This window comes from Cicer arietinum, chromosome 7 (genome assembly GCF_000331145.2).
Source record: "Cicer arietinum cultivar CDC Frontier isolate Library 1 chromosome 7, Cicar.CDCFrontier_v2.0, whole genome shotgun sequence".
Taxonomy (NCBI): Eukaryota; Viridiplantae; Streptophyta; class Magnoliopsida; order Fabales; family Fabaceae; genus Cicer; species Cicer arietinum.
Genome location: NC_021166.2, coordinates 57,596,515 through 57,609,872, shown reverse-complemented (window position 1 = coordinate 57,609,872; position 13,358 = coordinate 57,596,515). Strand labels below are relative to the sequence as shown.

General features: G+C 27.2%; 1 protein-coding gene across 1 annotated transcript in view; it reads left to right on the top strand.

Annotated features, from left to right (window-relative positions):
• The first annotated feature begins 9,318 nt into the window (after nucleotides 1-9,318).
• LOC101498126 (protein Brevis radix-like 2) overlaps nucleotides 9,319-13,358 on the top strand; it is a 4,810-nt gene continuing 770 nt past the window's right edge. The window contains exons 1-5 of the mRNA XM_073363824.1: nucleotides 9,319-9,442; nucleotides 9,560-9,713; nucleotides 10,021-10,400; nucleotides 12,541-12,676; nucleotides 13,106-13,357. Coding sequence (XP_073219925.1) covers nucleotides 9,411-9,442; nucleotides 9,560-9,713; nucleotides 10,021-10,400; nucleotides 12,541-12,676; nucleotides 13,106-13,357 — 954 coding nt within the window. The 5' untranslated portion in view covers nucleotides 9,319-9,410. The remainder of the gene's footprint in view (nucleotides 9,443-9,559; nucleotides 9,714-10,020; nucleotides 10,401-12,540; nucleotides 12,677-13,105; nucleotide 13,358) is intronic.

Genomic DNA, 13,358 nt, shown 5'->3' with positions numbered 1-13,358 from the left:
TTCGAAACTTAAAATGGAATTTCTATTGACTGGGGTTTAAAATTAAAAAAAAAATATATCCATACAAGCAAAGTAATATAGTATGCGTGAAAACTGTTGTCAATTTATTGTCTATTATTTTAGCAACGATTTTATGCGTCATAGTTGTCCCAAACCCAAAGCAAATGAAGCTTTTTTTAGGTAAAAAATTAATATTTATTATTAGAAAAATAAAACCTCTAATGTTTATTATTAATAAAATAAAACCTCTAATTTTGGGCATGGACATTGTTAGAAAAAGTACCTCATATGCGCTGCACAGTAGGAGTACACTATATAAGAAAAGAAGGAAATGCTAAAGAATGTGGAATTTATGGAAAGTAAATTATCATTTAATAAATGCAGAGTCTAGTGAATATTTTTTTATATACTGTGAATTATGCAGCTCACTAAGTATAATATACAAAAATTTAATTTATTTCCCTTATTTAAACTTGATTTTATTTTTAATGATTTTAAGATTTTTTTTTAACATATCCTATTAAGTAAATTCATTAGAGACAATTTATTTCCCTTCAACAATAGTTTTTTTATCCCAACCGAACTATTATATATATATATATATATATATATATATATATATACCTTCACCATTTGAATATACTTTTTTAAGAATGAGATTTAAATCTATTTAAAAGTCAAAATAATTTATTTACTATTGTAAAAGTATAGTCTATGGACCTCTTTAAATTAAATAGCCATGATTAGCCCATTTGTTTTAAATTGATGCATATTAATATAGTTAATAGCTGTGTACAATTTGTGAATATTTATATCCATTTGGATCCATGCATTGCATTTGCTATACAAGTAAAACTCAATGAAAGTCCCTTTCATTTGTGTTTTGAGGAGTTAAGATGATGTTACTAAAACAAGTTAATGTCAACTTCATCTATCCATTTTGCCCCCATGAATTGGGAGTCCTTAGAGGCCATAATGAATGATTGAAGCACCCAAAGTACCATCATTATTTTACCCTCCCAAAACCAAAGTCTAAATGCTCTCAATTCTTGAAACATAGTACAAAAGCCAATCACGTCCTTTTTTTTTCCTAGCAAAGCATGTGACATATGGTCCACTTAATTATATGATGACAACATGTAGTATATCTTATTCACAAATTGATCGATGAACATTAAATATATACATTAATTGAATTGAAATAATTCATATGATAATGTCCCCTCTAAGAAACTAGGTGGGCCTAAGTCTTTTTCATCAGATGCAAAGGGCTATTGAATTAATCCACCGTCATCTTTATGGCTCTAACACTTCCATCATACTATACGTGAACCAAATTTAAGTACTATAGTTTTATCATAACAAATATTGATAACACTTCTATGCATTCAATTTTAGGGGAAACCCCCATGCATGTATGTGCTATATAAACTTATAAATTTTTTATTTCGATTTTCGGCGCTGACAAAAATTAAATATAACTCAAACAAAATAAATTAAATTAAATAAAACTAGTTTAAAATTGCATGAAAGTACTCCTCGTTTTACAAATCAAAAGATAAATTACACTCAATATATAAATAAACTTGTTTAATCTACTGCTTTGGTCTTGATTTAATAGTCTATTTTATTTGAAAACTATAGGTTATTTTTTTCTAGATTTATATAGTCTCTTTAGTCTTAACATTTGATTTTCATTGTTTTCAATATTGCTCCTATCTAAAATCTACAATGTCCAAACAAATATTAGATGAATTGGTTCTATTATAAATTTAAAAAGAAATGTTAATGGAATTAGTTATAATAATTTAATAAATAATTTTGAATATTTCAAAAGTTCAAAGATAAATTTAAATAAAAATATATTGACAATTAAATGCAAAATATATTATTATTATCATTAAAATATAAAAAACCTCGCATTGAAGTTCATTTAGGCCTTATTTAGTTTGAGTCAATCATCGAGTCTCGTTTGAAATAATGGAGCAGTGGGGAGTAGATCCTTGTATAATAAATTATGTTAGTCCTTAGAGAATTATATTGCAAACAATTTTAGTCTCAGTTGAACCAAAATATATTTAATTCTCTCTTGATTTTTAAATATTTGAATTATTTTTTGTAAATATATTTATAATATTATAAAAAATTGATCAACAAAAATTTATAATTTTTTTACTAGAGATGATTAAATATAAATTTGTTTAATATAAAAAATTCAAAATAAAAGTAATAAAAATATGAATCTAAAAATCAAATTTTGAATTTCTTTTTTGTAGAATAACTTTTAATAATGTTGTAAATATGCCAAAAAAAAATAATTCAAAAATATATTGACTGAATAAAATAGACTAAAATTATTTGTATGATAAATTTGTAGGACTATAAATTAATTTTTTTGTTATATACATAAACTAAAAACAAAATGTTAAAATTCTATTGCGACAATAATACATATTTAACACTATTTTTAAAAACACTAAAGTGATTTTTCTAATAAGGAAGCTCATGTAAATACTCTCACTTTATATGTATCTATGTTTATTATTCTCTTTTAAATGTGTGATCAGGTTACCATTTGTATTGTGATTTTCATCCTTTAATAAAATGAAATATATAGTTTTTTTTTTTTTTTGGTTTCATAATAAATAGGAAATAAAATCTCTGAATTTTTATGATGTCAATCAATTTTGTTATTCCATTAAAAAAATTCATTACAATTAATGAGATGACACATTAAGTAAATATATTTGACACTCTACATATTCAATCACTATTATAACACGTCGAAGAGATCAAATTAAATGATGAATATTTTTTATTTTTTTTTAAGTTTCAATGATGAAATTAATTTTTAAAGTCGTTCAATTTTGTTCCTATGACATGTCACAAACATGACTGCATATGTTGATTGCTATTTTGGTACTTAATACATTAGCTCATGTAGTGTGGCTAACAAATTTAACATAATGACTAAGTTAATTGACGTCACAAATTTAAAGACGTTTTTGTCTCAAAGGATAAAATAACCAATATTTACAATTTCGATTACAAATTTGACAATTTACTTCAATTAATTAAATCCCTGAATTAAGAACCAAACTACTATGAAAAGAAAAACAAATTAAGCTTCATATATTAGGATTCCTTAAGATGTAAGAATTCCTTCTCCTTTAAAGTTTCAAATGTTGAGACTAATATCTAACCGTGTAACGTTTGAAATTGGAAATAAACAAAAAGAGTATTCCACACTTTTCCACTATAAAGAAAGGATACATTTTCACTTTATTCCTCCCTTAACTTGAACATAACTTTCCAAAAGAAATTTAAAGATCCAAATCATTTTTTGCTCCAAGTTGAAGGCGAATATACTTTAATTGTTAGGTGATTATTTATACACGCCTTCAATTATATTATCAAAAGCTAAAATTCGATAATGTATTTTACAAGTAAAAAGCCAAAAAAAATAAACAAACGTCGGAGAGATTAGATGAACAATCAACTAATTATTTATATAAACATATTATTAGTAATTAGAGTCGGTCCAAGGTCCAATCTAATAAAACAAGGGTTTTAGGCTTTCTTATTATTTTTTTACATTTTCATATGTATTTAGATATAATAATAGTAATAATAAAGTATTATAACAAGTAAAAAGACTCAATTAAAAAATGATACAACCATTAGCATACTTAATTAAAATACATTGTTTCTAAAAAAATAAGAAAGGAATAGTTTAAATAAAATAATAGTAATATATTGTTGTTAGTATTAAAAATACTTCTATTTTTTTCTTCAATACTTTATTTTAGAGTTTGTTTTAGGTCTCAATAAGTGTTGGACCGACACTATTGATACTAAGTATCTATCGATTTAATATTGACTAATTTTCGTCGGAGAACTCGTTGAACATATGAGGTGAATTCTTCTCTTTCAACCAGATTTTCTTTAAACACAAAAATTAGCTAGAAATCGAATCTCTAATTGCTTGCTTAATTAATGGTTTAAAAGTAGTTGTAAATAAAGTAACTCCACAATGTCGTTTTTTGCAAAAATGATGTAGTGTCTGTTTGAATCTGTGGTGTGATTAACAAAATTACGGTGAGCCATTTTAATTTTATATAAACAATAAAGTTGTTGTTTTTCTTTCCTCGTACTTTCTTTTTTTAACCAAACAAAGGATTAGACTCATAAAAAATCTAATAGTTTTTTTTTTAACCAAACAAAGGATTAGGCTCATAAAAAATGTAATAGAAAAACAACTTCAATCTCAAAAGTAGTTGTAATTAGTATTTAATAAACCACATAATAATCACCAATATAAAATTAATAACCAATAAAGTTAGGTTTTACGGCTAGACTCCTCCGTGGTGAATTCGAATTAAAATTCATGTTAGTGTTTGACATTCATTGAATATAATTATTCATCTAAAAATGAATCTATACAAAAAAAAATTAATATAAAATTAATATTTTCTCAAAAAGTTACACTCTCATATGTATTTATTATTATTATTATTATTATTATTATTATTATTATTATTATTATTATTATATTAAGTCAAATATTAATATTATTAATTATTGGTATTATTTTATATCTATTAGTATTACTCATGTGGCCATTGAATGGCCCAACACACTAGTTACCAAAAATGAGCCATCTAGAATTGACTAAAAACTGTAATCGCAAAACAAAATAAGAGAAGAAACCTAGAAAAGGAAGTTTTTGGTAGCATTGAATTATAAGATATTTGGACCGTGAAACAAATGAGGCAGACAGAGAAGCAAGTTCTTGTGGTTTGACTCATGCTCTAGTCAATGTCAATACATCCAACCATACAAACCATTTCATTGCCCTTCTTTATCTCTCAGTCACTCAACACATATTCTCATTCTCTTTGATTTTTTCTTTCTCTATCAGACTATTATCTCTTCGATAAGTTGATATCACAGTTAGATTAGATTCAATGTATAAATATTTATAATAGATAGTTTAAAAATTTATATAATGAGTATGAGTACGAGTACAAGGACAAATAATTACCGCAAAATTAAGTGGATATAAGTGCGGATTGGATATTATAGTACTTACCCCGCTCTGCACCCATACTTATATAAATATATTATTTATTTATTTATTTCGTGTTTAATTTGATTAATTATTTTCTTTTATGTTTTAACATCTATTAATATCATTGGACCACTACAATTTTTATAATTAAAAGATAAAACATTTGTAAACTTTTTCAGATTTTAATTATCATGAATATATAAATAATGATGACATTATAACTAATAAATATGTTTTATTAATCGTGATTTTATAATTATACTTGCAACTTTCTATCAATTATTTTTACAGATCTCAAATAATATTGTATGACTTGTAATTTCATAAAATATTATTATGGATATTTGAATGTATATTTTAACGAGTGCTCATTTGAAATGTTTTGACTTAGAAAATATTTAAATTTATAATATTTTATGATTGAATTTAAGATATTTGGATAATTTTTAAATTTAATCACAACAATATTATTTATTTATCGATTTTTTTAGTTATAGCGTGAATAACGGATATGGATATAGACACTTAAGTACTTAAAGGATAAGAGTGCAAGTATTAAAGTTGATAGTAAAAAAAGTACATACACAAATATGAATATTTTTTTAAATCGCAGTATAGAGACGAGTACTATAGTATCTTACTCAAACCTTAGCCATTGTCATTCCTCTACGAATAAGATTATGTTAGACGACAAAATTAAATTTGGATCTATAACTTTTAGTAAAGTTGAAAAAGACATTTACGATCTCAATTAAATACTCTTGGGAAATTCTAACTCTCTTTGTTTTGTTTTTTTCAATAAAATAAATATTAAAATTAAATTCAACGGCTACAAGGCTAGATAATAATAGTATAATGAGACAATTCCCTAAACTCTATATATGTCTCTAACTAAGCTGCAATTTCAACACTTTTTGAATCTAGCATACTACAAATGGGCCACGTTAGTTCCATTTTCTTACTCCACTTCAATTCAATCAAAATTCATCGTCAGAATTGGGTCTAAAGTTTTTTTTTTTTTTTTTTTTTTTTCCATTTAGGACCTTATAATAAATGTATTTTTTCCATTTTTACGAGGAGTACTATTATATACAAATAATTTGCGCGAAAAAAAAAGGAAGACATAAAAATAAGAGTTTGGATCAATAAATAATTGATTGATTATACATAAAAGATTGAATAATTATAATTTATAAGTGTTTATATATTATTTTTTCTTTCTTGCATACATCTCTCGTTATAATCGATATTTTTCTTTATTTATTTGTTACTCAATGTACACTCTTTTATCTAGTTGACACTCTTATCACATTTAATGTTTCGACACTTTAAAATTTGCAATTGTATAACAGAAAGTAGAAAGTGATAGAAAGAAATAAAAAAAATAGATAAATTTTGACTATTCATTTAAAGAGCAAAGACAATATAAACAAGAAAAATGAAGAAATAGAATAAATTTATAAATAGACTAAAATATTCATTATTAAAAAATTATATGCAATGTGATTTTACTACTTTTGGGACTCAAATAGGAAAAATAATAATTTCATTTTTATTTTTTTACATCTAAGAAGAGAAATAAAATGAGGTGAATCTATAGAGATTTTATCAATATTTATTTGAAAAAAAAATACTATGAAATATGACATTAATTTCTGTACATTATTTATCTAAATTTACACAAACGTCTAATAAAAACATACCAAATTAAATTGACATTAAATTTGGTTTAGATTACCAATTTTTCCTCACATTTTCTTCGTTACCCTATCATTTAGATTTTGGCGCTACCAATTAGAATGGTACTGTTTTATTTATTTTATTATTTAAAGGTGAAACTTGTAGTGTATTAATTTGTAGTAGGTTACCTAGACAAGTCAAAATTAACTGAATTTGATGGATTGGCCCAATTAGTCTAATTTAATTTATTTATTTGAGTAACAGTCTAATTTAAAATTGGATTAGCAATAAGACCAACAACAACAAAAATGGATTAAAATTTCAACTTGGTTTCTTTGGTTTGGAATACAAAAATATTGAAAAACCTTACATTTTTATGTTAAGTAGAACATAAAATTTGACATAAAAAGAACCATAAATAAAATATTTTGATATTTTATAAACAAAATAAAACATGATATTTTGATATTTTTTATGATATTATATTTGTATTTTGTGTTAAATTTTGTATTTCAATAGTATTACTCATTAAATATTTTATTTATAATATTTATTTCTCTTAAATTATTTGGCTCTTTATATTACTAATTAAATCTCAATTATCCGTGCAAAAATAAACGATTTAAATGGAGTAACTCGACTAGCCAAACTCAATTTATCATCCCTTTATACGACTCTCAGATCTAACAACTATTTCTATTTGTGAAAACAATAAAAATATAAAATAATTATTTTCATTTTAGTCTTACATCTTATTAACAAGTTAAATTTAACACACATTTTATATAAGAAAAATTAATTTCGCAAAATAGATAAACGGGGATGAGAGTTTCTACCCAATAGTGACAATACAAACATTCAATATTAGCGTTTCTTTTGCATGAAGTACATGGTTTTTCCCCTTTAATACTTTCACACTTTGTAAGTGATACATTTGGTTATTATTTGTAGAGAATATAATAAATATTAAATTTACATATAATTATGAAATTTAAGATTTGAATTAAAAATACGTTTTACAATCTAATGATATCAGTATTTATCAGTTAGTCAATAATTTAATAACAAATTTAAAAAATATATATATTAAAATTTACAACGATTCAATTATTTGTATAATTTAATGGTGTTACTACCAAATATCCCCCTCTCATTAAATCTTATAGCCAGGTATATTTCATTTAAAAAAAGTGAAAAATAAATTGTTGAAATAAAAAAGGAAAGAAAAAAAAAAGAAAATGAAATATTTGTACCATCTCAAATGCACCACCAACTACAACATTCATTAATCAACAACCGAAAAATTCAGATACTTAAGCCAAGTAATAATGCAAGAGAACTATACCCTTTCAAGTAATTACCCCACTAACCCTTTTTAAACAATGAACCCCACTGTAATTAATTAAGATTTGCAATAACTTTCAGATCTCAACAGTTTTTAGAAAATAAATAATGTGGCTGTCAAAAACAGAAAAGAAATGATGTGGTTTAAAAACAAAATCACTACAGATATAGATCATTATTATGAGGTTTTCAAATTTTAAACATTATATGCACAATTTCTCCATGCAATTAATTAAGCATACAAAAGCGGATCATCAGAATTAAAGAGAAAAAATGAATTTAAGGTAAAGATAATCAAATAATCAAAGAGTTCTAGTTAAGGTGGACTAAGTTCGAATTTGAGTAGAAATTTTCTTAATTAAATTTTATCTATTTTCAATCAAATTAAAGTTAAAAAGATAATTTATACAAAAAGTTAATTTAGTAATTAAGATAAAAAATGTTTAAAATGTCCCAAATTCAATTAAATATTATACAAATTATTAATAATATTAACTACTGTTCTAAAAAATTAGACGATCAAAAAAAAAAATTAACAAATACGATGTTTTAATTTATGTGGCAACAAATAAAATACTAATACATAAATTCCAAATTTTTATATATTTAATATTAGTGTGTATATGTTAAAATTGCAAATTTTTACCAGGAAACATTAAAACATTTACCAAATGATAAAGAGGCCTGCTATGTTTGCAGGAATTGTTTGTTTTGTGTTGTGCCAAACAAAGCACAAAACTTCACGCCGCTACATTCCCATTTTTCACTTTTTTTTTTTCATTTGCCATTAGAGAGAGATCATAGGGTGGCGCATGCACACACTTTACACACACAAATCTCTCTGTCACTATATATATATATATATATAATTAGAACAAAACTATATCACAATAAGTTACACATAGAATGGACACATAGGGGACCAAGCCACCACGCCAAACCTCGGTACCTCTCACACGTATATAGATACATAGATAGATAGATAGATACAGCCACCCACCTACATACCCCAAATCTCAATGACCCTTCAGGAGGGACACTGAAAAGGAACCAAACCAAAGGGTACTCTTTTCTTTCTTATACACTTCCTTGCATTCTTTCTGTTTGTTCTATTGTCTCTTTCATCTTATGTTTTAGTTTCCTCTGACTCACTTACACACAAAATGTCCAATTCACTCTAACTATATGGTATGTACAAATTTGATTTTTATATTCATTTTCATCTCATAGATCTCTCTCTTGTGGGGTTGTTGATTTTGATTCCTCAATCTTCTTAGGATCATTGTTGATTTGTGCCTTCAAAGCAAACCATTCAATGATGTTTTTGCCTTTTCCCCCTCTTAAATTGTGTGTATTGGAATGAATTAAGTTGACCCAGATCTTATATTTGTTTGATTGCTTTTGGTATAATTGCTTTTCGTTTGATTTGAAATTGTAACTTGGTTATATCTTTTTGAAATTTAGAAGTGGGAGGGGAAAATCAAGTGAGTTGAATCAGAAAATGTTGACTTGCATAGCTTGTTCAAAGCAGCTTAATGATGGATCTCTTAAACAACAAGATGAAGAAGCTGTTCAAACACCTAGCACCAAACAAGCCATCAAGGCTCTTACTGCTCAGGTAAATTGCCAAATCCATAATTACATTCACCTGTTTTTGTTTCTGCATAAAAATGTCTTCAAATTATGTAATATTTATATTTGGATGTTAAGTTAGAGAATCAAAGTTTCATTATTTTGTTAACATGAAATTTGTTAGTTATGCAAAAGTACATGTTTTTGTTCTTTTCATGTAGTTGGAGTGAATTTTAGTGACTCTTTATGTAATTATAGGACCCAATTTTTGTCTTTCTTGATTTTGTTTTTTGGTTTTTTCTCAAGTGGTGATTTTGGTGATAAAAGAGGTGACTTTTTTTTTTTTAAATCAGATCAAGGATATGGCAGTGAAGGCTTCTGGGGCCTATAAGAATTGCAAGCCATGTTCAGGATCTTCAAATGGTAACAAGAACAAAAAGTATGCTGATTCTGATTTGGGGTCAGATTCAGCAAGGTTCAACTGGGCCTACAGAAGAACAGGGAGCTCGAATTCGACACCGAGAATGTGGGGGAAGGAAATGGAAGCTAGACTCAAAGGGATTTCCAGTGGAGAAGGAACGCCGACATCGGTGAGTGGACGCACCGAGTCGGTTGTGTTCATGGAGGAGGAGGATGAACCCAAGGAATGGGTTGCACAAGTTGAGCCTGGTGTGATTATTACTTTTGTTTCATTGCCTCAAGGTGGGAATGATTTGAAGAGGATACGGTTCAGGTACTTACCCTTCTCTTCTTTTTTTGTGTTTCGTAAATTGCACAAGGTTTTTTGATTTGTTGGAGTGGTTGCAAATCACATGCTCTTTCATGTGGTAGAGGTAGCTACTCTCCCTCTTTCTCATACTAATGTCTTTTAAGGTTATGCACATTAAGAAAATCTCCGAGTGTACTAATTTCTATGATAAAATGTGTTTGATTTACCAAAGTACCCTTATTACTACTACATTCGTGCATAAATATAGGATCCTCTTGAGATTTTTCTTTGTCTCTTTTTATAAGACATTTTTTCAATTTTCGAAGTGCATTAATTATTTATTTACTAACTTACCGTTAATTATGTTACATTTTTTTCTGCAATCTATAATAAATATTATAATAAACCATAAACTAACTCTCCCTCTTCAAGGATAGACTAGTAAAACAATTCAAATTGTCAACTAATGTAATACTACAATCAACTTCCTTAATTCCTGTGATTTAATCCAGGGGGTCTTATATATAGGGACGGAGGTAGTAGTAGTTAGTAGAATAGTTAGATGTGTTGTCGTTTTATAGAAAATAAGGGTATATCAGTGGAACAAAAGTAACTAATGCACCATTAGTAATCTAAAGGAACAAATGATATGAGACGTGTAAATATTTTGAATGTGACACTTAATATGACACAGAAGAAAGAAAGGAAGTAGCTTTTTAACTAGTGTGGCTTTGTCCTTTGTGATTTTAAACTTTTTATTGTTCTTATTTGATCTGGCACTTAATTGTTTGAGAGTGTGATCACATGCTTTTCCAAAGGCTGTACAGATTCTAGATTGGCAGGATCTATGTTGTTTGTATTGTGTGCTTCTTTGGAGAACCATAGATTTATTCTATTGTCAGTAACTCATGCTTCACTTGTGGTAGTTGAGTGGGACAAAAGCAAAAAAAAAAATTATCTCATAGATTGATGGTTCAAATGCCTTCCCTCCTCTCAGCTCACAAAAGAAAAAGGAAAAAAGAAAAAAGAAGAGTTAAAAAAGAAAATAAAGGAAAGGAAAGGAAGCTATGCAAAGAAAAAGGCCAGGCTTGGTTCTGTGCCTGAGTAGTACTTATTTTGTGAAAAATTCAAGCAAATTTGATTAAAAATGAAAACAAAAAAAAGAATAATTATTATACTGTAAAGGATCTGTTCATTCAAGCATTAATAGTTTATGAATATAGAATTCTACTTTATTGATATTGAATAATTTCATTTCATTAATTTAGTTAATAGTAACAACTCCTTTTTGTTTGGGTAACCTTTTGGGTTTTTGTTATAACTTAGTTAATACATAGACATTGATAATAATTTGATAAAATAGAAATGATTTTATGTAATCACTGGTGTTAGTGTTGTTTCGGTGTGAGATACTGACATGTATCAGACACACATTTAATATGAAATGTCGATGCTACATAGTAACTCATCTGATCTTTCATATAAGTTTAAACTTCTAATAAGCTAGTTTCATAACTAGTCTCCTAATTAATTTGGAGACAACCAAGCTGATCTTGATCTTGATCTTGAAACAATTAATGACACTATGACTCACTTTTGAAATAGTACCAAGAAACATCAGGGGATCCAAATGTATAAATCTGTGTACAACTTCCTTGTGTTTATCAATTGGTATTAATCATGAATATTTGAACTAGGCTTTTTACTGTCTGTCTTGAGTATCAGTCATCTGGTCAATAGCATGATCATGTTTTGATAAATAAATTAGTTAAGCGTTTATAGTGTAAGTGTTTATGTATAAGTTATTTTTACAATAAGATGAAATAAAGTAATTTATATAAGTTATAAGTCGTTTTCATAAACTATCTTGGAAAGCTTATATAAATAAGCTAAAAATAGTTCATGGACATCTCATAAGTTGTATCTATAAGCTTTATAAAAAAGTATCGTGAGTGCTTATGCAAGTAGATAAACTTAAATAAGTCGATTTAGATAGACCCAAGTAGAATTTCCTTTTATTCTTTTTGCTGTCAATATATATCTATTCTTTTTGCTGTCAATATATATCGATAGTTTTTCACTAAGGGAAATTATTGAGTGTTATGTCAATTTCTTTATTATTATCCCATCGATGATTAAACTATTTAATTTATATTTGCATCAGCCGTGAAATGTTTAATAAATGGCAAGCTCAGAGGTGGTGGGCAGAGAACTATGACAAGGTTATGGAGTTGTACAATGTTCAAAGGTTCAATCAACAAGCAGTTCCTCTCCCAACTCCACCTAGATCTGAAGATGAGGTGATAATACACTTTTTGTAATTTGATGTTAAGAATTCTGTGATTGAACTTCTATTCCAAAAACCAATGCATGCAGAATGCATGTTATCATGAACTACTCATCTCCAATTCCATCTAACTCAATGTAGTTCTGTTCAAATAAACAATTTAGTTATATGTTTACAGTATAAACGTTTATCATATAAGTGCTGATGTCTAAGTTACTTCTATAAAATAAAGTCAAATTGTTTTTATATAAGCTATAAGTTATTTTCATAAGCTATCCTGGAAAGCTTATGAAAATAGCTGAAAACGGCTTATGATCAATATCATAAGCTCTCCCAAACAATCTCACCAGTTTAGTGGATTGTTACCTTCTCTATTTACATAAGTAGTTTATTTAGAATATTTAGTTGGTGTTTAGGTAAAACTTTGCTTTTCTTTTTTTAGAGTTCAAGGATCGAATCTGTGAGGGACAGCCCCGTCACACCACCTCTCAGCAAAGAGCGCCCACCCCGTCATTTTCACCACCCACTGGGAATGGGCTACTCCTCGTCAGATTCATTGGATCATCACCATATGAAACCTCACACTTGCTACGAAACAAGCGGTCTGGCATCAACACCTAATCTTTCCAACATTGGTGTGCTGAAGACTGAAAGATCATCCATTGATGCTTCTGTAAGGACGAGTTCATCGGAAG